This window comes from Arvicola amphibius, chromosome 7 (genome assembly GCF_903992535.2).
Source record: "Arvicola amphibius chromosome 7, mArvAmp1.2, whole genome shotgun sequence".
In the NCBI taxonomy this organism is placed as follows: Eukaryota; Metazoa; Chordata; class Mammalia; order Rodentia; family Cricetidae; genus Arvicola; species Arvicola amphibius.
In genome coordinates, this window is record NC_052053.1 from 119,022,561 (window position 1) to 119,046,639 (window position 24,079).

The 24,079-nt window shown below is 43.2% G+C and overlaps 1 protein-coding gene across 2 annotated transcripts in view; it reads right to left on the minus strand.

Annotated features, from left to right (window-relative positions):
• Positions 1-23,382, minus strand: part of Brms1l (BRMS1 like transcriptional repressor) — a 38,089-nt gene extending 14,707 nt beyond the window's left edge. The window contains exons 1-4 of one of the 2 annotated variants that reach the window (XM_038337613.1): positions 23,100-23,382; positions 18,975-19,065; positions 11,438-11,565; positions 10,594-10,673 (exon numbers count right to left, since the gene is read on the minus strand). In XM_038337613.1, coding sequence (XP_038193541.1) covers positions 10,594-10,673; positions 11,438-11,565; positions 18,975-19,065; positions 23,100-23,241 — 441 coding nt within the window. In that variant the 5' untranslated portion in view covers positions 23,242-23,382. Of the gene's footprint in view, positions 1-10,593; positions 10,674-11,437; positions 11,566-18,974; positions 19,069-23,099 lie in introns of both variants that reach the window. The other variant, XM_038337612.1, reaches the window with a different exon arrangement.
• Positions 23,383-24,079: the final 697 nt, after the last annotated feature.

Sequence of the window (24,079 nt, forward strand, 5' to 3'; positions counted from 1 at the left end):
TTTGAAGCTTTCAAGTCCTTTTTTAAAATATTAGATTTATACCCTACAGTGGGCAGGGAGGGGGTGGGGCTAGGAATCCAGCCTAATGAATAAAGTGCTAGACTAGCATTGACAAGGCCCTGGGTGGTACTTTTAGCACCTCTAATCCCAGCCAAAGGGAGTTCAAGACCAGCCTGATCTACAGTGAGTTCCAGGCTAGCCAAGGCTACATATTGGATCCAGTCTTAAAAATAAAAGACAAAAGCATAACACTGGAAACATGAGAACCTGTTTTGGAAAAGAAATAAATTACAGAATGAAATGTCTTATATCTATACACATTTCAGTACCTCCCTGAATTAGCCACTTCTTTCAATGATGTCACAATTATACATCTGGCAAAGGCAACTTAGGAAATGAAACTGTTTATTCTAGCTTACAGTCTAAGGGGCTACGGTCCACTGGCCTGAGGAGCTGGGCATAACGCATCCAGCCAACAAGCAGAGAAATACTGTTAGTGCCCAGTTATCTTCTGCCTTATTGACTACAGGAATCTAGGCTGTGGAATGGGTGTTGCCCATAATCAGGGTGGGTCATTTTTTTTAACTGATTTTATTGAGCTATGCATTTCTCTCTGTTTCCCCCTACTCTGCTTCCTCTCCCCTCCCCTTCAACCCTCTCCCATGGTCCCCATGCTCCCAATTTACTCAGGAGATCTTGTCTTTTTCTACTTTCCATGTAGATTAGATCCATGTATGCCTCTCTTAGGATCCTCATTGCTGTCTAGGTTCTCTGGGATTGTGATTTGTAGGCTGGGTTTTTTGTTTTATGTTTAAAAACCACCTATGAGTGAGTACATATGTCTTTATGGGTCTGGGTTACCTCACTCAATGTGATGTTTTCTAGATCTATCCATTTGCCCACAAACTTCAAGATGTCCTTTTTTTCTGCTGTGTAGTACTCCATTGTATAAATGTACCACATTTTCCTTATCCATTCTTTGGTCAAGGGTCATCTAGGTTGTTTCTAGGTTCTAGCTATGACAAACAATGCTGCTATGAACATAGTTGAGCACATGTCCTTGTGGCACGATTGAGCATCCTTTGGATATATGTCCAAAAGTGGTAGTGCTGAGTCTTGAAGAAGGTTATTTTCTAATTTTCTGAAAAATCACCATACTGATATCCAAAGAGGCTGTACCACCTTGCACTCCCACCAGTAATGCAGAAGCGTTTCCTTTACCCCACAATCTCTCCAGCATAAGCTGTCATCAGTGTTTTTGATCTTGGCCATTCTTACAGGTGTAAGATGGAATCTCAGAGTTGTTTTGATTTTCGTTTCTCTGATGATACTTGTTATGCACCAGTTACTGGTATCACCTGAAGAACCTCCCCCAAATGAACTAGAGTTCAGTTTATAAAATTAAATCCAAAAGAAATAAAAATACAAATTTTCCTCAGAAAAGAACACGAAGGTGTCCCTATTAAAAGGCTCCCCTGAAAGTGGGTAAAGCAATGGACTCTGCAATCTCTGGAAGTCTGTCAGAAAGACTACAAGTTCAAAGTCAGCCTTGGCTACATAGGAAGACCCTATCTCAAAAAAGTAAAAGTTCCAAGTATCCAGCACAATGAAGGAAAAGTAGACCCATGCTTCACTGCTCCCCACACCAAGGATGAAGAGAAAAATCCTGGATGCATTCAGGAAGAACACAGGGAGGCAGCAGCAATCAAAAGGACTTCTCAAAAGCAGCAAGGAGCCAGGCCTGGTACACATTCAGAAGACTAAGGATGCTGAGGGTTAAGGACCAAAAGTGCAAGGTCAGTCTTGAATCCATAGCAAGATCCCATCTTGAAAAAAACATTGGGAATGGTGGCACACGCCTTTCATCCCAGCACTAGGGAGGCAGATCTCTGTGAGTTCGAGGCCAGCCTGGTCTGCAGAGGGAGTTCCAGGACAGCCAGGGCTACACAGAGAGACCCTGTCTCAAAACAAACAAATAGAAGGAAAATGAGTCCTGCACCTCTTCTGGGCAGCACAGTGGAGCTGACCCTGTAGACAGCAGCAGAGTGAGTACCTCCTCCCTCACCTGTGGTACGGTGATGGGGGTGAGGAAAAGAGGCCCTCCTGCCTCGCCCCTACTGCCTCCAGCTGGTAAGGGAGCCAGCCCTCCCCTTTACCAGCTCCAACACTCAGGAAAGCAGGCCCTGTACCTCTTCTGGGCAGCACAGTGGAGCTGACCCTGTTGGGGTAGAGGGTGTGACAGGTGAGCCAGCCCAGGAAACATGAATGGGGAGATCTAGCCCCACCCCTCATCTGCCACATGGTGGCATAGGCAGGGGAGAGATGCCCCACCCACCCAATGCCTGAGGCAGGTGGGAGAGCTGGCCCTAAGATCCTAAGAGCAGCACTGCCCCTCACCAGCTGCAGCACTTGGGGCAATGGCCCCTACTCCTCACCTGGGAGGTAAGGACCTGGTAGACCTGGCCCTGAAAGTATGGGTGTGGGAGAGCAGATCCTGAGGATGTGAAAGCAGGAGAACTAGCCCCACCCCTTGCTCCTTGCTGCAAGGGGTGAACTAGCAAGGACAATGCTGGAGAGCGCACCCTGGTGGTGAGGACAAGAAATAGCTGGCAGGCTGACCAATGCTGCAACTACCCAGGCTCAGAACCAGGATTATAAACTGGCCCACCCCAATGTCCAACCCAGATCTGCTGGAACACATGAAGATATCAGTCCTGCAGACCCAAAGCTGCAGGATCTCCATGATATAGGACAACAGCAGGGTACCCAAGAGGAGTCCCAGTAAGGGTTCAGCATCAATAGTGTAATAGAAACCAGGGGTCTCAAACCAGACCAATGACTCTCTACAATGAGCTCTTGCACATAAAGATATATGGATAAAAGGGTTTGCTGCATGACTCACAGTGTCACACTGCAGCTTCCATGATGAGATTTTCTTTTTACTTTTTTCTCTTAAATTTTATTTTATTTGGGGAGGGTTGCAAGGGGGTTTACAAAGGGACAGGAAATGAATGGAATCGAGATGCATGATACAAGATGCATGACACAAAGGATAAATAAAAAGAAAGCTTAAAATAACAAGGTAAGTGAAGGGCCAGGGACAGAGCTCAGGGTGGAGCACCTGAGAGGTCTGTGCAAAGCCTTGCATTCAGTCTCGGTACAGAAGAAGAAGAAACAAAGCTATCAAACAGTAAGTGAAGGGTTGTTAGTCCCACCATGATAACAAAAGTGATGTAGAAGAAAAGATTAAGTAGACCATAACTTTGTTCATGTTTAATATAAACTTTAATTGCTAAGTTTTTAAATATAGTTATTATCAACTTCTGCATATATAGACATGGTATACATGTGGTATACAAAGGCATTATCTGCCTCACAGAAAGAATCAACAGCAGACCATAGCTCTGGCCCATGAACAATACTTACGATTGGAAAAAAAACAAAAACTAAGACACAAAGACATAAGAACAATACAGTGAAAAGGCTCACAGAACGCTTGGCTTCTGCGAACAAAAAAACTAACCAAGTGTAATGATAGAAATACGGCCTAATTCCAGAGCAGCATCTAAGAGTCACAGATAACAGTCAGTGAGATGCGGCTCAGGAAGAGGACAGCACACTTGTTTCATTGTCAGCCTCTGCCTTCAGGAGGATGTGTGCAGGCAACAAAGAGCATCCAGAACCACAGCATGTGCGTGAAACCCTGCTGCTTGAGAACACACTAGGGTACTAAAGAGCTGCTCAGAATCACACCATATACATACACATAGGCAAAGCTACCTACACACACACACACACACACACACAACTCATTTTTTAAAAAGTTCACTTTCATCTTTTATTTCATCTTTCTAAAATGCCCTTGAATTCTGCCTTCTTCAGACTTTTTTATAAAAGTTAATTACACACTAAATATAAAAACACCAAGCTTTTTACTATTCAAGTTGAAGCAAATAGTTTGCATCTCCATACATGAGAGCAGACTTTCAACACTAAAAAACTATAGAAGAGGAAGATCAATATTTTTCTGAGTTTAAAAAACTAGTTTTTTGCTTCTGGCAATGCAGCAGGCATGTTTGTCTGAAGAAAAAAAAAAACACACACCTAAGGGAATCCACTGGCTAAAGTTACACAGGCACCAGACACTAGCACGTCAGTACCTGATCCTAGAGCAGCAGACACTAGCACGTCAGTACCTGATCCTAGAGCAGCAGACACTAGCACGTCAGTACCTAGTCCTGGAGCAGCAGCTTCCTTAGGTGTCAACACCTCGCAGCACCGTTTTCAGTCCCCACTTAGGGAAGAAAGAAAGTTGTGGACCTAAGCCAAGTGGGGAGCTGGCAGGGGTCTCCAGACAGGCCCCCCAGGTGTATGCCTGCAGTGGACGGCTGCCTCAGGGAGAGACGACTGTCTCACACGAGACAGTTACGTCAGACCTGATATCTGCACACCTGATGTGCAAACATGGATTCTCTGCAGCTTCCAAAGATCCCAAGCATTGCATGAGAAGTCATCAGCCAGGGACACACCGGACACCTGGACAAACAACCAGGAGAAACACAGCCCCAAGATCCAGTGTCAGGAAATCAGAAGTTTAAATTGCAGTATTTGCTGGAAACTTACAGGAGGACATAGATCTAACTTCAGGTAAGGACCTAAAACTGTGACTCAGTTATTGGAGATCTGGGCATGGCAGCACACACCTGTAGCTCTGGAGTTGGGAATCAGGAGGAAGAAGGCCAAGGCCAGCCTGCCCTACATAGCTAGACCATGTCTTACAAAGTAAAATAAGGAGTTAGAAATACGGCTCATCAGTTAAGAGCACGTGTTGCTCTTACAGTTCCCAGCTCTCACATGATGGCTCAAAACCATACATAACTCCAGTTTCAAGGAATCCAACACCATCTTCCGACCTCTGTCCAGCACCAAGCATGTACATGATGTGCATACATGTATGCAGGCAAAACATTTGCACATAAAATAAATCTAAGGAAAAGAAAAGACGAAGATAAGGACTACAGAAGGAGGTCTCACTGACGGTGAAGTTGCACAATCAAGGAGAGAAAAGGGAATGGGAGTGAGACCAAAAAAGACGACAGCTGCGAAATGTCCAGGATTTATGGCAATCACAAACTCCAAATGTGCAAAACATAAGTGAAAAAAGAAAAATGTATATGGGGACACACAGTAGAACTGAAGAAAAATGGAAAGAGCTTAAATGCAGCCAGAAAGGGGGAAATAGCTTAATTAAAAACTGACTGCAGTCACCTGCAAGCACAGACTACGGAAAAAGCAAATCTAAAAAACGTTAAAAGCTGCGCTGGGGTGCAGCTCAGAAGTATGTCTGCCCGGCGCTCCATCGTCACAACACACAAACACTGAGAGAAAACAGCTGCCATACGAGAGTGCCATGTGCTCCACTGTCCTTCCAGAAGTGTAGCTGGGCACGGTGGCACACGACTCTAACTGCAGTATTTGAGAGGCAAACGCAGGAAGTTCAGGGCCAGCATGGGGTAAGTGCATCAAAAAAAAAAAAACAAAGACAAAAGAAGTATTTCAAGTAATGCTATTTTGGGACAAAAAAAAAAAAAAACAGACTTTTCTACTGAAAACAGAATTGTCTGCTGAGAGACTCTGGGTGACAGGCCAACTAGAATGTTCTTCATGGAGTCCATGAATCTGCAAAGGAAGGCTGAGACTCAAAGCAGAGAGTAAGAAGCTGGACAAATAAAGATGGGCCTGAAAAGAACAGACTCTGGGAGACCATCAGTGTCTGATATAAGGGAAAAGCGAGATGAACCTAAGAGCTCTACTGTCCTGTGGGAGAAGGAACTAGGTGTGCTCTAGCTCCAGACAGAGGCACGCTCAGGGTTAGCATTCAGAGCCACCAAAGGGAGATGTGCAGGCAAGAAAGGTAACATAACAGATACGCACACACTCCCTAAAACACAAGAAATAGAGATTTTAATCTTAGGACATACCAAAACACCCTTTCAAAAAAGGTCAGAAAGCAATAAAAACTACAAGCCAGGTATGGTTGTGCACACCTGTGATTCCAGCACTTAAGAGGCAGAGGCAGGAGGATCAAAAGTTCCAGGTCATTGTCAGCAATTCCCTAAGTTTAAAGTCAGCCTGGACTGCATGGATCCCTTAAAACAAAACAAAACAAAACAAAACAAAACACAGGGTCCATGGCCTGGCACTTAAGAACACTCACTTCTCTTTCTGAGGCTGGAGCTCAATTCCTAGCACCCATTTCAAGCTGCTCACAAATGCCTGTTAACTCCAGTTCCGGGGAATCTGATGCCTTCTTCTGGCCTATGTAAGCAATGCAGCACATACATACATGGGCGCAAGTACACGCAAAATAAAATAAATCAGGAAGGAAGGGAGGGAGGGAGGGAGGGAGGGAGGGAGGGAGGGAGGGAGGGAGGGAGGGAGGAAAAATGAACAAATCAGGACAAATTTATGATCAATGGCACAAGTAGAGGGACACACAGAAAATACAAAATAGATTGGTATTAAACAACCACTATAAAAACATGTGAAATAAAGTTATCAGTTAAAACATAGATACAGTGGCTGGAGAGGTGGCTCGGTGGTTAAGAGAAATTACTGCTCTGGCGGAGGACGTGAGTTCAGTTCCAGCGCCCTCACCAGGCAGTTCACAGTGCCTGTAACTCCAGTTTCAGGGCATCCAACATCTTCTTCTGGCTTCTGTGGGCACTGGCATGCACACAGTACACATACATGTATGTAGGCAGTCATATGTATAGAAAAAATTAAAATAAACCTTTTTAAAAAGAAAACACAGATACAGTTTGAATATAGAGGCATATGCTATTTGAGAAAATAATATAGAAAAATGCAAAGCCAGGGGGGAAAAAAAGCTAAAAAGCTTAAAAATAAATTCAAGCCAGGAATGGAGATCTACATCTTTAACCCCAGCACTCAGAGGCAGAGGCAGGAAGATCTACGTGACTTCAAGGCCAGCCTTATCTACAAAGGAGTTCCAGGACAGCCAGGGCTACACAAAGAAACTGGCTGATCTTCCAGAGGACCGGGGTTCAATTCCCAGCATTCACATGGCAGCTCAAAACTGCCGATAACTCACAGTTCCATATGATCTGACCCCCTTATACAGACATGCACACAGGCAAAACACCAATGTATATAAAATAAAAAATAAATAAATATTTTAAAAAATAAAGAAAGAAAATAAAAGAAATCTTAAAAAATTTAACAGCCAACTCCCCCAGCCAAATAAAACCAGGATAGCTGTTATTCAGACAAGTTAGATGTCCAGATCAAAATCATTATTGCAGAGATAGAAAAGATAAAAATTAAGTTATTAAAATGTATAAAAAATGTAGGAATGTATGACTATGTAAAAATTTATAGAAATATAAGGAGATACTAGAAAAATGTTTCATCTCATTAAAAGCTGTGCATAATGACACATTTGTGTCACCTAGCACTTGGGAGGTGAAGGCAAGAAGATCTCTCTGAGTTTGAGGCCAGCCACAGTAAGACTGTGTTCTGAGAGGGGGAGAGAAGAGGAGAGGAGAGTTGAGAAGGGAGGGGATAAGAGGGGAGAGGACGGGAGGGAACACTAGTTTTTAAAATCCGCTGACAACAGCCGACATCTAGCACGGCGGGTGGTGAGCACCTGAAATGACAACACCGGAGGCAGAGGCAGGAGAAGCAGGAGCTCCTGGTCGTCTCCAGCTGGATAGTGAATAGGAACTGCCTCAAAAGCTAAAAAGGAATATAACGTACTATGTCCAAGAGGCAGATGCACACCCATGTTCACTGCAGCATTATTCATGACGCCCACGCTATGGAATAATCAACCTAAGTGACCACCCACAGATGAATGAATAAAGAAAATGTGATGCACAGAAAATCTCCATATAAAAATGATGAAATGTTATTTAGCCTTTACAGAGAACAAAATCCTGTTACTTGAGACATGGATGAACCTTATTCTAAGTAAAACAATCCAGAAAGAGATAGACAAACGCTGTAGGATCTTACTTATATATGAACTCAAATGAAAAAGTGCAGTAATAACTCATAGCAGCAGAGGTTAGGCTGGGAGCCACCAGGCACTGGGGTAGGAAGGGAACAGGAGACACAGGTTTAGAGAAGAGGACTAGGTCCTGGGCCTACTGCACAACAGTGTGGATTACTGGTACCAGGAACACACTGCACGCTTGGAAGCTGCTATGAGAGGAGCTCTACAACATTGTCTCAGAAGATGAGAAATCTGTTAAAATAGATATTGTTGTAGTTTGAGTAAGAATGGCCCCCAAAGGCTCACAGGTGTGAATACTTGGTATCCAATTGGTGAAACTGTTTAGGAAGGATTAGGAGGTGCGGCCTTATTGGAGGACGTGTGTCACTGGAGGGATGGGCTGAGGACTCATATACGCTCAAGCTATACCCAGTGTAGGACACAGTCTCCTGCTACCTGTGCATGTAGAACTCAGCTCCTTCTCCAGCACTATGTCTGCCTGCATGCCACAATGTTACCCACCATGAAGACAATGGACTGAACCTCTGAACTGTAAGCCAGCCCTTAATTAAATGTTTTCCTTATAAGAGTTGCCATGGTCATGTTGTCTCCACATAACAATAAAATCCTAACTAAGACACACATAAAGAAATCTTAACATATTTCCATCAGGAAGTAGTAGGCAAAACAAAAATAAAGAAGCAATGACTTCATATTAATACAAACAAACAAATAAATGGAAAGTTGTTAAGAAACAAGTTCTTTGCACAGTTTTAAAGTTTACTTAGAGAAAACTGCAATTCCAATCAAGTGATTCACGTAACATCACCAGTAATGCGACATAGCAAAATTGTGCACTCCTCATCAGAATTCAATAAAAATAAAGCATCAGCGATATCCCAAATTTACAAAACCTTGCTCATAAATATTAGCAAGCAAAGTCCTTGATTAAATCTGTAGCATCACAAAAAATAAAGAACAGATCATGAAGTCAAAGAACGCCTACAGAAGTACTCCACAGTGTACCCAGCACCAACACGCAGGCTAACTGTCTAGAACTCCAGTTCAAGGGAATCCAATGCTCTCCTCTGGCCTCCTTGGGTACTGCACACACTTGGTACATAGCAAACAAAACACCCACACAAATAAAATAAAATTAAAATTCTTTAAATCACAAACACACTTAACACATGCAGAACTACAGCTAAAGTCTTAAATTCATATTTCTATAGCACAGAAAATATCAACTATTCCTAGCTCATCTTACACATCCTGAAATAAAAAAAGTACTGAAATTTGAAAATTAAATTTTACTTATAAACAAAAGAATGAAACAACTAAACAAAATATTACCAATGTGCCTGGCATAGTGGCACACCTGTTATCACGATCTTAAAGCAGAGGCAGGAGAATGGAAAGTTCGAGGCTAACCTGTACTACATAGTAAGCTTCTGCCTCAAGAAGGAGAGGAAAAAGCAACAGTAGCCTGAGCGTGATGCATTAAAGGGTCTGCATGTTAATCCTAGCACTCAGGAGACAGATGCTCTGGGAGTTCAAGGCCAGTAGGTCTACATATCAAGTTACAGTCTAGGTATGGCTACATATGGAGATCTTGTCTCACACACACACACACACACACACACACACAGCAATAGGATCCACTGCTTTTATACATATTCAGAATGGCACATTAAAATAAGGAGGGTTAGAGAGGCTAGAGAGATGGTTCAGTGATTAAGAGCATTTGCTGGTCTTGCAAAAGTCCCAGGTTAGATCCCCAGCACCCACTGGTGGCTTACAATCATCTATAACACTAATTCCAGAGGATGCAATGCCCTCTTCCAACTTCTCAAGATACCAGGCACACACAGGTGCACAGACATACATTCAGGCAAAACACACATACACATAAAATATTTTTTAATTAAAAGGAGTCATTCTAGAACGTGTCCCCTTATTTATCCTTGTCTCAGTTTTTTAAGATATCTAAGTCTAAAGAAAAGTTACTTGTGAAATGACCATGATGTTTTTAAACACTATTCAATATAAACATGACATATAAAAAATACACCTATATTTTTTCACATAGAAAATGCTGCCCTAAAATGTGGAAACCAGTCTGACTGTCAAAACTTAATTCTATAGCCCAATGTCCTAGCTGCACTATGCCATATTCATTTTTGGCATAAAGTTCTATATTGTGCTAACTATACTCCAATTTCAGTTGTCTGACAGCATGATCACTACCCCGCTCTCTACAGCAATGGTCGCAGGCTGTGGGCAGCTCAGCAATGCAGCACTCGCCTGCTGCAGATTATGTACAGGGCTCTAGGGGGTTCCCACTACCATAATGTAAATATTTTTTTAAAGTAGAGTTGAAAACCTTCTGAAATTATCACAAGACTTTCTTGTGTTCCTCTGAGCCCTGTCTCCAGTCCAGCTTCCAGGTGGACTGCACTTTCTAAAGCTCACTAAGTGAGGAGCTAGAGCACCACTGAGTTTTGTCTCCCTCACTTTATTGACTTTTTAAGGCACTCTATTCAGAAAGGACTCAAAGGTAGACAGGACGACGGTACCTCGCAGTGCTGGCGTGAAGCCTGGACTTCACATTCGTACTTGTTCTTCACAGACTCTAGGCAGAGCTCTCTGTAGATGCCTGCAACCAAGCACAGTGATTCTGATTATGTAGGCAACAAAGAGTCATCGGTATTTTCCTATATGCTGTCTCCACCATAGTATGAGTCAGTCAGAAAGTCATAAACAATTTTAACTTTATCCTTAAAAACTAAAAAAAAAAAAATAAATAAAAAAAAAATAAAAAAAATGAAAACAAAGAATCAAATTAAAGAAGATGAGAAAATAAGAGTTCATGAGCTAGGAAGAAGTCATACAGTTATTTTTGTTTTGCCTCATACTTCCAAGAACACTCCTAACTGTTTGCTAGAGAATCATCAAAATAAAAAGTACAATCCTTTTCTCATAAAAAACACTCCTCAGATTTCTCCTAACAGAAGGAAGACAGACAAGAAACTCTGGTTCCATTGGGCACACATAATCAAAGCAAGAAATGGATACTTTACTCTGTCAAACCACTGTATCCAAACTAGGCTCTTCAGAGTCCAAAGCTTTGAAGGAAGAAAGGCTGTGCAAACTGGCGGAACAAGGCAGATCATGCAGAGAGCGCTACTCCCACAGGGAACAAGTAACATTATAAGATAGGCAGCAAGGCCGCGCACAGGCGCACATGCAGACGTGACAGGACGGTAACTCTATGTATGCACACTCAATAACAAGCCACAAGTGACCTGGGGACATAATCAGCTGTCTGTTCTGTCAAGGCAGGTGGCAGATACCTGGACCTACGCCATCTGCAACATATTCACCCAAACAATGTCACAAATCAAAGTGCCACTGTCCTACCTGCCACCTTTGTGCGAATCTGCATATTTTCTTGCAAAGTAGCCAGTGGTTCCAAATACTCTGGGGCTTTTCCAGCTATGACTTCTTGGAGTTTCGCATCCACCTGACTCAACCGCTCTTTATAAAGTCTTAACAAAGCAAAAATTAAGACATTAATTAAAAGTTCCCAACAAAGAAAAGCAACTTGCCACCCTCCCATGCATTATTGTTTACTAATAGTGCTCGTGTTCCAATAACCTATCAAATGTATTCCTGCCTTGACTGCAATCAGAAAACTCACATTATTTGACTTTATATACATCCTAATATTAAATTAGATATAAGTCCAAGGTTTTTTAAAATTAGTATAGCTCTTGAGTCACAAAAAAAATATAAAATTCAGGCTCAATGTCCTTTGTCTTGTTGTCTAACGTTGCTGGGGGAGGGGAGTGAGGAAAGAAAATGGAATGGATGACACAGCAAGAATATCTCAAAAAAATAAAAGTGGAAAATAACTTGAAATGACTATTTGGGGACTCCTGATTTTTGTTTTAATTGAACATCAATAAATCAATTCTAAAAGAAAAAGTTATTTTAAACACTAAGCTTAAACGAAATAAGGAAATCATTTTTGACAGTTTGGGTATAGATGAATATCATCTGTCAAAGTACGTAAATCCCTGGCTGTTCTCCACACTGCCATTGTCACTGGCTTAATTTCTGTGTTATTAATTTCTGTTCTCCACACTGCCATAGTCACTGGCTTATTTTCTGTGTTATTTCTGGTAATGTGAGACAGATCTCACTGGAAACACTCAAGCTAGTCTAACACGCACTGTGTAGCCCAGGATAGTCTCCAACTCAGAGGTCTTGTCCCAACCTCCTGAGGGCCCAGATTACAGGTGAACGTGACTACACACAGCTTCTAGTTAGGGTTTAAAAAACAAAGAGGAAATAGTCATGGGGCAAGGGGGGTGATTATAAAGCCCAGAACCTGGGGTACATAACTCAACCCAACTAGAAATGAAGTGAAATAAAATGAGTTAATGGACGGAGAAATGAAAAACAGAAGTTACGCACAGAAAGCACCACACAAGGCTGCTGCAATCCCAGCATTTGGACAATGGAGCTAGAAAGCGCCTACAGTGAGCTCTGCAACGCCTGGAACTACGATGTAATAAACTACAGAAAAAGGAAAAAGAAGCCCGTTGTGGAGGCTCGCTCTGGGGGATATGTTAAAAAGATAGAAGCACAGGATCCCAAACTGGAAGGCAGCCTGGGCTACGCCTTAGGACCAGTAAGACAGTTCAGTGGGTAAAGGCATTTGCTACCTGAAGTGATGACCTGAGTTTGATCCCCAGAGCCCACCGAGTAGAAGGAGAGAACTGACTCCTGCCACCTGTCCCCTGATGGGCACCATGGCCCAAGTGCACACACACACACACACACACACAGAGAGAGAGAGAGAGAGAGAGAGAGAGAGAGAGAGAGAGACCAGGACCCAGGTTCAAATCCCAGCACCCACATGGTAACTAACAACCATCTGTAATTCCAGTCTAGGGGGATCTCACACCCTCTTATGGCCATCACAGGCACTGCACACACATGGTACACAGGCACAAATGTGAATAAACCACAAACACACATAAAATTTTAAGAAACATAAATATAATAAATACAATCTAAAAAATAAACAAATGTTTTTTAAAAGGATGAAATGAAAAATGGGTACGGGTCTCTATTGTCCCTACTCATGGACACTGTAGGAAAAGGAAACTTAGGAAAAGTGCCTTAATCTAAAGCTAGGATAGTAGCTCAGAAATATAACACTTCCCTGGAATGTACAAGGCATGGGGTTCATTCAGCAATACCAGGTTTAAAAACAAAACAAACAAAAAAAAAAAAAACCCTTACCAGCTGATGCAAAAAGATTCCATATGTGAGAAACTATTTTTTAAAATAATCCTACAATATAGGGTTCTTTTTAACAAGAAATCCTATTAATTCTTTTTTGTTTGTCTTGGTTTTTGTTTTTCAAGACGGGGTTTCTGTGTAGCCCTGGCTGTCCTGGAACTTGCTCTGTAGACCAGGCTGGCCTCGAACTCAGAGATCCACCTGCCTCTGCCTCCAATAGGCTCATTCTTAAATGGCAAGGCAAGTTTGAGTGTTATAATAAACAGTCCACTTTTGTCTATGTGGTCCCTCAGCAACAACAACATATGATTTGTAAAACTAACTGTTAAATAATACATTCCTACATCTGGGTTAAAGCTTCCTGGGCTCAAACTCCAACCATAAACATATAAAGTCAGAAGTATGATATGATTTATAGCTTTATAAAAATTCCAACAGATTTTAAAGAAAACTCACTAAAACACTGACAGGAAGGTAACACACCTGAAGAACGCCAATATATAAGAAATACTGAAAGAGCCCTTTGAATTTGTGATGGAATTTAAATGAAGAGGTATAAATTAATAATAGTCTGTTATATAACTTTTTGTTGTTTTGTTTTGTTTTTGATTTTTCGAGACAGGGTTTCTGTGTAGCCCTGGCTGTCCTGGCACTGCTCTTGTAGAGCAGGCTGGTCTTGAACTCAGAGAGATCCACCTGCCTGGTCCTGAGTGCTGGGATTAAAAGCATGTGCCACCACCGTCCGGCCTGTTATGTAACTTTTTAAAGACAAGGTCTCATTATGTATCCCAGACGAGCCCAGGACTTTCCATCTTCCTGCCTCAACCTCCTAGCACTGGAATTACAGCATCTGCCATCATGACCAGCTCATCTAACCTTTCCAAAAAGCAGATTCCTCAAAATCAATATAAATTCTATAAGCCTAGAATTCAAGCTAAAATTCAAAAAATGCATGCCCTTCAGCAGCAACTATTACCATTTATTATGTCAAGTAGTAAAATGAATGAGGGAACTAGAGAGAGTTCAAATCCCAGCACCCTGTGGTGACTCACACCCATCCTTAACTCCAGTCTTCTGACCTCTGAGGGCACCGGGCACATATGCAGGTGACTGAGGGTGGTGGAAGACGTTTCTCCACACTACAGAAACTGCAGTGGCTGGGCTGGCTGCTTTGTGCAGAGCGCTACAGCGCCCATGGGCGCTAGGACAGCAGGAGGAGCAGCACAACTGTATCGTCCCCTATCTCTTCTAAAGCTTTAAGACACCCTACAGAGACGCACAGCACGCAGGCTAAAAGCAGGCAAGACATCTGGAGCAAGATGAAAAAGTAAAGACTCAAAACCCAATTTAAAAAACTTTTTTAATGTTTTTTTGATACACCGTTCTATAAATCAATTCCTATGCGATGGTCATGGATCTATTCCTAATACATCCAGAAAAGAACGAAGCTTCAAAGGGGAACTAGTTGGTGGTCACAGTGAACCAGCGAAGCACCGTGGCCCAAGGTGAACAAGACTAGATTCCATGACTACTTGCAAAGCTGTCCCACACAGGAGAACTTGAAGCAGTCTTCCCTTGCCGGGTAGCTCTACAAGACACCTCACAAGATTAACAGGGAAACTTTAATCAACTGCATGAGAATTCTTCATTCATGGGTTACTTCTGCTAAAATACAAAAGCCCAAATTTGGGGCTGGAAAAACATTCCAGTGGTTAGGTGTGAATGTTTGTTTCTCAGTGGACATGTGCAAGTGGCTCACAACCACCTGCAGGAAATCCAACTTTGACCTCCACGAGCATCTGCACACTCATGTGTGCATGTTCATCCCCAAACACACCCCCCGCTCACGCATACACCACATCATTTAAAATAGACACACACACACACACACACATACATTTGCCTCCTCTCTGCCAGAATGATGCTAAACTGTCTATGTTGCCTAAATGGACTTAAACTAATTTTAATATAAAATTAGTAATGGAAATCTTTTTGTTTTGTTTTGGTTTTTGTTTTGGTTTTTGTTTTGAGACAGGGTTTCTCTGTAGCTTTGGAGCCTGTCCTGGAACTAGCTCTTGTAGACCAGGCTGGCCTCGAACTCACAGAGATCTGCCTGCCTCTGCCCTCCGAGTGCTGTGATTAAGGCGTGCGCCACCACCGCCTGGCATGGAAATCTTTTTTTAAAGGGTCTTGCTATGTGGTCTAGGTTCACCTGGAATGCCAATCCACCTATCTCTACCTCTCAACTGTTGAAATTACAGGCATGACACCAAACATGCTACAATAATGTAAACCTATACAATAAAACATTGTACTGCCAGGCGATAGTGGCACACACCTTTAATCTAGAACTCAAAAGGTAGAAGCAGTCAGGTCTCTATGAGTTAGAGGCCAACCTGGTCTACAGAGCAAATTCCAGGACAGCCAGGGCTACACAGAGAAATTTTTCCTCGAAAAAACAAAGTAATAAAAAGATTATATACATATATACATACATATACATACATACATATACATATACACACATATATATCATGTGTATCAAAGCCAAAATAATACACTTTTTAATTTTTAATGTTAAACTGACAGGAAATAATACTCATATTCCTCTCTAATACCAATGAAAGTTAAAAGAAGAAATGTCATAAACAGGTAAACACATTGTCTCACTCTAACCTGATAATTCTACTAAATCTACTCTATGTCCTCTCAAGCACCCCACCTCACCTCACCACTCCACCACCCTGCATTAAGCATGATGACAGACACTTGCAATCCCAGTACTCAGGAAATGGAGACAGCAGAATGCCAACTTTGAGGCCAGGCTAGGCAAGATAGCAAGATCCAGTCTCCACTGTCTTAGTTAGGGCTCCTATTGCTGTGATAAACACCATGATCACAAGCAACTTGGGAAGGAAAGGGTTTATTTCATCTTACAGCTTATAGTCCATCATCCAGGAAAGTCATGGAAGGGACTCAAGGTATCAACCTGGAGGCAAGAACCAATGCAGAGAGCATGAAAGAGCATTGCTTACTGGCTTACTTCCCAAGACCTACTCAGCCTGCTTTCTTATACATAATGGGACCACCAACCCAGACACCACCTACCTACAATGGGATGGGCCCTCCCACATGACTCATCAATCAAGAAAATGCCTTACAGATTTGACATAGCCCAATCCTATAGAGGTATTTCTTGATTAAGGTTCTTTCTTCCAGAATGGAGAGATGGCTCAATGGTTTAGAGCCCTTCTTATTTTCCCAGAGGACCTGGATTCAATTCCCATCAGTCACATGGTAGCTTACAACCACCTGCAAGTCCAGCTCCAGGAGATCCAATGCCCTCCTCTGGCTTCTACAGCACCAGGCACGCATGTGGTATCCATTTGTGTGGCACCAATTTCACAAAAGCTCTGGCATTAACCGGGAAGTGGAGGAGCAAATCAAAGTGTGGGGACACACAACCACGCTGGCACCTGCTCAGGAGGCCAAGGCAAATAGTGGAGTGGAGGCTAGCACCAACACTTTGGCAAGATTCTTCTCTCAAAATGAAAAACTGGGTTGCTGGTGTAGCTCAGTAACAGAGTGCTTGCTTACCTAGCACATGCAAGGCCCTGGATTCATTCTCCAGGACTAAAAGCAAAAAGGAAGTCAAGTGGGGAGAAAAGTTGGTATCTCTTAGAAACCTAACATAAGCCAAGCAAACGGCAAAGAATCTTACAGATAGCTCCTTGTTTGTGGTGGTCTGAATGAGAATGGCCCCTTGGGCTCATATATGGGAAAGCTTAGTCATGAGGGGAGTGGGGCTACTTAAGAAGGATGAGGAAGTGTGGCCTTGTTGGAGGAAGCCCAACAAGGCCACTGGGGGTGGGCTTTGAGGTTTCAAAAGCCCAAGTCAGGCCCATTGTCACGCTCTCTTCCTGTTGCCTGTGGATCCAGATGTAGAACATAACTACTTCTTCAGCACCATGTCTGCCAGCCTGCCACCATGTTCCCACCATGATGATAATGGACTAACTGAAACTGTAAGCCAGCCCCAATTATATTCTTTCTGTCATAGAAGTCACTATGCTCATGGTGTCTCTTCAGAACAACAGAACACTGACGAAGACACTCCTTAATAACTTCACAGTGATTGTGAGATCACTAACAGCATTGTTTTTATGTATGGACTGACATATTTATTTACATATTAACTTCTGTTGCTGGGCATCAAACAGGGCTTTCTAACCTCCTGTGCTCGGCAAGTTCCCTAGCACTAAACTTGTCCCCAGCAACCTTTACATCTGTTAAGAAAGCCTAATTTAGCCAGGTGGTGGTAACACACGCCTTTAATCCCAGCACCTGGGAGGCAGAGACAGGCAATCTTTGTGAGTTCAAGGCCAGCTTGGTCTATAAGAGCTAGTTCCAGGACAGGCTCCAAAGCTAAAGAGAAACCCCGTCTCTAAAAAACAAAAAAAAAAAAAAAGAAGAAGAAGAAGAAAAAGAAAGCCTAATTTAGAAGCTGGTGAGATGGCTCAGTAGTTAAGAGCTGCTGTTCCAGAGATGGGAGCTGACTCCCAGCACACAACTGGCAGCGCAGCTCACAGTCATCTGTAATTCTAGCCACTAGGGTCCCAACGCCCTCTTCTGGCCTCCGTGTGCATGTGATGCAGACATACATACATGCCACACACACAGAGAGAGAGAGAGAAAGAGAGAAACACACACACAGAGAGAGAGAGAGAGAGAGAGAGAGAGAGAGAGAGAGAGAGAGAGAGAGAGAGGCATTCAAAACTGATTCATCAGCACCTATGCTCCTCCGTTCTATAACAATTCCTCCAAAGATGGAGCCTTTAGGGGAATGCACTTGTAACACTAGAGGCAAAAGCCTTGGCTTTATTTACACTTTTTGATAAACTATGGGAACAAATAAACTTCTCTGAGCATCAGTTTCTTCGTTATTAAAATGGAAGCCTTACAGAGTTGTTACAAGTAAATTAAGTAACACACATGTGAAATAGGTAATATATATACTATTCAATGTTAAGATATAAAATCAAATTAAAACCAAATAGAAAACTGGAGGACAATACTCTACTTTTCTCAAATTTTAAAAATGGTATCTCAGCCTGGTGGCATAAAGCTATAAACCCAGCTACACTGGAGGCTTGGTTAGAAGGATCATAAGCTCAAGGCCTACCTGAGTTATAAAGCAAGTTCACAGCCAGCCTGGGCAACTTAGCCAGACCCTGCCTCAAAGGAAAAAGGAAAAAGAGAAATGTGGGGCCATAGCTCAGTGGCAGAGCACTTGCTTATCATCTCCAGCACCAGAGGGAAAAATCTTCAGCCAATCATTTAACAAAGGAATGAATAATGCAGATTAGCACCAAGTGTGCAACAATATAAACAACTGAATCACCAACACCCACATGCCAGGCATCTACTCCATCCCACCCCCAAAAACTTTACTTGCCTCAAAACTCTGTTTAGTTAATGAGGTCTCCAACGCATTAACAATAACTGAAGCCTCCTTCGGATCAGATCAGTCTGTTCCCATAAAACACAAAAGGGAACACAGTGGAGACCATGTAACTGCCCTTGTGCTAGTAAAAATGATACCACTGAGACGCAGCGACAAAGACCTTCTGAAGTCGGTACTTACTGATCTTTGAGATCTGTGAACTGTTTCTCAAGATTGGACATTTCATCTAGACACTCCATCCTTCTCCTTTCACAATCCTCATCATCCATTTCTGCTAATAAAAAACAAAACGGAAAACATCAAAGATAAAGCTTCAAGGCAGGCCTGGAGGCATACATAGACCTGGATCCCAGCATTTGGGAGGACAGGCAAGAGGATTGAGTTTAAGGCTACCTAAAACTATATGCCACACAGCAAGTTGGGCTACATGAGACCATATATCAAAGAACAAAAAAGATAAAACTTTCAAATATATCTGGTTAGTCCAAATAGAAAAAAAATGTTGTAATATGAAATTGGACATCTAAGGTCTATATTAAACCTTAAAGGAAAATAAACAATTTTTTTTCCAAAATAATTACCACTATAGAATTAATTTAATGACAGATTAAAACCCCAGTAGTCTCTAGAGCTTCTAGCGTTTATCTATTTTTCAGTCTTCTTAAAGGACTTTAAGAGCTATGTCAATGAAGTTAACTAACCCACCTTTGGTTTTACACTAATTCTTGAGAACTTAGCACCAAAAATGCCTATGCTCATAAAATGTCATTATTCAAAAAACACCCGTCCCTCACAACTGCAGCATGCCAGCTGTGGCAGTGCATGGCTACGAGGCCAGCACTGTGAGACCGGAAACGATGAACGTTCAAAGCCAGCCTAGCCTGAAGGGAAGAAATCAAAGAAAGAAAAACCAGAACTGGAAAGATGCTTCAGTGGTTGAGAGTGAATCCTGCTCTTGCAGGAGCCCCAAATTCAGTCCCCAGTATCCATGCCATGGCTCACAACTGTCTATAACTCCAGTTCCAGGGGACCAGATGCCCTCTTCTGACCTCCAAACATGCCATACACATACTCGTGACTTACATTTTTTTAAGTCTAAAAAAAAAAAAAATGAAGATGGAGGTAGAAAAGTCACATGGCTGATTATCCCATCACATAAAAAAAGCAACTAATTGCTAGGCAGCATGGTGGCACACACCTTTAATTCCAGCACTTAAGAGGCAGAGGCAGGCGGGTCTGAGTTCAAGAATTCCAACCAAGGCTACACAGTGAAACCTTGTCTCAGACCACCAAAAGCAAACTAATCCCATTACATTTAGTGTAAGGAATCTTGGACTGCCACTCACCCTCTGTTCTCTCTCTCCAGACATTGTCAGTCAATGAGAAAGAGCAAATGAAGAAAAAGAAAAGCCAACTTCTAAAGACAGTGACTATTAATTATCACATCTTCTATTTTTATATCACATATATGCAACACATCAAAATAACAGGCACAAACTGATCTTCTAGATTCTGCAAGATTTCTGTGTCCACAGGACCTGCTCAGAACCAAAGTCTAGCAGGAAAACTCTGACAAGTAAAATGCAAAGTGCAGGAGAAAAACGATCCTAGAAAAAGCAAAAAGGCAAGGTGCTTCTAAATAATTTACCTTGAGCTGAAAAAAACTGACTTTTAGTTCAAGTTACTACTATGATCCTTGTAAACTATGTTCTTTTCTAGAATGAGTTTTTCTTGAACATGGTAAAAATCATGACAATGTAAATATTAGAAGGAAAGAATTATGATACATTTAATGGGAACCTGGCTCCCATTAAAGCCTAAGAAGAACACGGACCGGAGAGATGGCTCAGAGAATCTGAGCACATACTATTCCTTAGCGGACAAATAAAATCTTTTTTTTTTTTTTGCGAGGGGGGGGGGTTGAGACAGGGTTTCTCTGTAGCTTTTGGAGCCTGTCCTGGAACTAGCTCTTATAGACCAGGATGGCCTCCAACTCACAAAGATCCGCCTGCCCCTGCCTCCCAAGTGCTGGGATTAAAGGCCTGCGCCACCACGGCCCGGCCCAAATAAAATCTTTTTAAAAACAAACAAACAAGAACACTTGAATGTAAAAATGCTCCTGAGCCACACTGCACAACCCTGTCCTCTATACCCCACCAGGAAAAGAAAAAAAAAGAACAAAAACTGTTTTTCAGATCCAAGAACTGTATTCAGAGTAAAATAATCCCTACTTTATGCTAAATAACTGGTTAATTTTGAAGTCTCGCCTATGTCCCTAGCTAGGCAGAGGATCTCAGAATCCTTCCTCTCATCTCAGGCAGGTTCCAATGTTAGATTTCCGTCCATCAGTACAGGCATTCTTACCTAAGCAGACCATACTCAACCGCGACAGGCTCCAAACACTTTATCTTCTATCTTCACCCCAGGATTTATCTTCCCATCCGGCTGATGCTCCCCACACCTCTCCTGTATCTGAGCTTTCCTCTTACCTTCCTCCTAAGGTTGGATTCCTCAGTTCCGATTTCTGCCTTCCTTGAAATCTCTCACAGCGACAACGTTCTTTGCCTTTTAAAGCCTCTTGGTCTCCCAACCAAACTGGTTTTCTCATTCCCCTAGAAGCCTTGAACTCTGGCCTTTGCACCTTTTCTCACATTCCTTCCCCTATACGAACTTTCCACCTAACTATCCCAACCCAAAGGCTTCAAAACAAGGCAATCCCGCTTGCTCAACTCTGCGTGCCGACCACTCAGTTCAGGGAGTATTTCCTCCGTCTCTGAATTCCCACCACATTATTTACATTCGATCGTTTATTTGGCAACTTGTGGAAACTCACAACAGTATTTTTAGACACTTTTATTAACTCTTTGAGAATTGTACAATGTATTTTGAACATTCACTCCCCTCCCCCAACTCCTCCAGATCCACCCATCTCCCTACTCAAACAACTGCAAGTCCTCCACTTTTTCTTCTTTGCAAAACCATGGAGTTCGATTTGTTCTCTCTCTCTCTCTCTCTCTCTCTCTCTCTCTCTCTCTCTCTCTCTCTCTCTCTCTCTCTGTCTCTCTCTCTCTCTCTCTCTCTCTCTCTCTCTCTCTCTCTCTCTCTCTCTCTCTCTCTCCCCTCTCCCCTCTCCCCTCTTCTGAGAGTGGTAGAACCTCATGGCCACCTCCACCCCTTCACACTGGGATTAGGTCTTGTGCATGTTGTCACCAGTGCCGTGAGTTTGTATGTTCAACTGCTCTGTTGAGTAAGGAAAATGCCGTTCTTTATCTGAGACAAGATAACATAACTAGATATTTATACCTCAGGCTGAGTAGTGCCCAATACTGAGCAAAAAGTCTTCCTCACAATTACTTTCTTTTGGATGGCTGATTTATGCCATTACATTCTTCCCGTGGAGGAGCGTACTCTGACAGGCAAGCCTGAAAAAAGGTGCGGAGTGATAACACGCTGTCATTAACCTGTCATCGATGCTTCCCTCATAAACACGGTCAAAAACAGGGTTAGGCAAAGAAGCCATTCTCCGTCAGAGAATGCGCCAGAAAATCACAACTACTACTCGTTTTTGAATGACAATTATTAATGATTTACAAAATGTATTTATAGCGTTACTCTACATCCCCCATCAAAAAAACCATAAAATACAAGTAAAGAAATCAGAAACTGTCTAAAGTTACAAAACTATGAACGCTAGGAGACTAGGAATGTCGACACTGCCCACAACGTCCTGATTATAAACCCATAAAGATTTGAAACCATCCCTCTGGCTGGTCCCTTCTGGGTCTTGGAAACTTTAGGGACCTACTATGAGCCGGAGAGTTCCCAAGTTAGTCCCCTCCAGAGCACTGATGACAGCACTAGACAGGACGACCTAAAGCAAATGTTAATGAGTTCCAAGCCCGCCAAGGACCGAGTCAAACCTATCCACAGCCCCGAAACACGCCGACAAAGGTGTGACTAAGTAGGTTGGAGAAAGGGACTTCTCCACGGTCTTCCAGACTAGCCAGCGGGCCATTCCACTCCCGGATCGGTAGCCCCAGGACACTGCCAGGCGACCCTAGGGCAGGCCCCACCCTTGGCCAAAGCCGTCTCGGGTCGTCACAAGTCAGCGCCCGCCCTGCCGCCCCGGAGCCCGAGCTGGCGGCGCCCCGCAGCTCCCGGGTGCCAGAGGCCGAGCCAGTCCCCGCCCCTTCCCCTTCTCCCCGCCCCGAGCTCGCAGCAGGACGCGCCGCCCGGCGTGAGCACCGCGGCCTGTCGCGCGCCGGTCGTGGGGACCCGGCATCCCTGCCCGGCTGGGTCGCGCACCTGAGCTGTCCCCATCCTCGGAGACCGACGAGCTCTCGGTGTCCTCGTCTTCGGAGCTGCTCCCCTCGTTCTCCGCGTAGTCCACCTCCATCTCATCGTGATGATTCGTCTCCTTCTTATCCCCTCGGGAATGGACCGGCATTTTCCAACCGCGCCGTCGCTTCCCACTCCCTGCTCCCAGCCCGGCCACTGCCGCTTCGGTGAAGGGCGCGCCGAACGCCCCGAATCACCGGCCGCCGAGCTCGCTCCGAAACCCTCGACTCCTCCCCACCCCCGGCCCGGGCCTCACAACCTAACCCGCAGGCTGTGCGCTCCGAGATCTGCCATTGGCCAAGGCTGTCCTGGGTTTGGGGGCGGGGCTTGGCCTCGTAGGAATACGATTGGTTCCCCATGATTACGGCGCGGCCTTCTGATGTATGTCGGGAATTGTAGTCCTTAGGCCTCAGAGCTTCAGGGGCTGTGGGTTTCTAAGGTCCAGCTAGCTGAATCGCTTCTAACTTCGGACTTCAAGTCCCACAAGGCAGGAAAGCTGGCATACTGGAACGCAGTTTATAAACTAAGCAGAAACAGATTGTGCTGATTTGGTCAGTACTTATCCTTTTCCCGCCAAGTGGTTATCTGATCTCCCTAGCTACGCGAAATAGGAAAAGGTCCTTTGCCTGAAAGGGTCTTTCCGGATGTACTCTGAGCCTGGGGCGCTGAAGAATCGTTTCTTCTACCGTATTAGTACATTTATTGTTGTGAACAAACTATTAAATTGAACGGTACTTTTAGAAAAAAACTTGTACTTTTTTAATTTTCACAAAGAAATTTAATCTTGGAATTTTTACAACCAAAAATACAGAGGGGAAAGTCAAGTTTTATCTTAGTATTTCAATCTAGCATTATTACATATATTTATTTAATGGAAGATGCCACCAGTTGATTTAATTTCAGATTCCAACGAGAAATACCTGTTCAACTTAAAGAGATTTTCTATT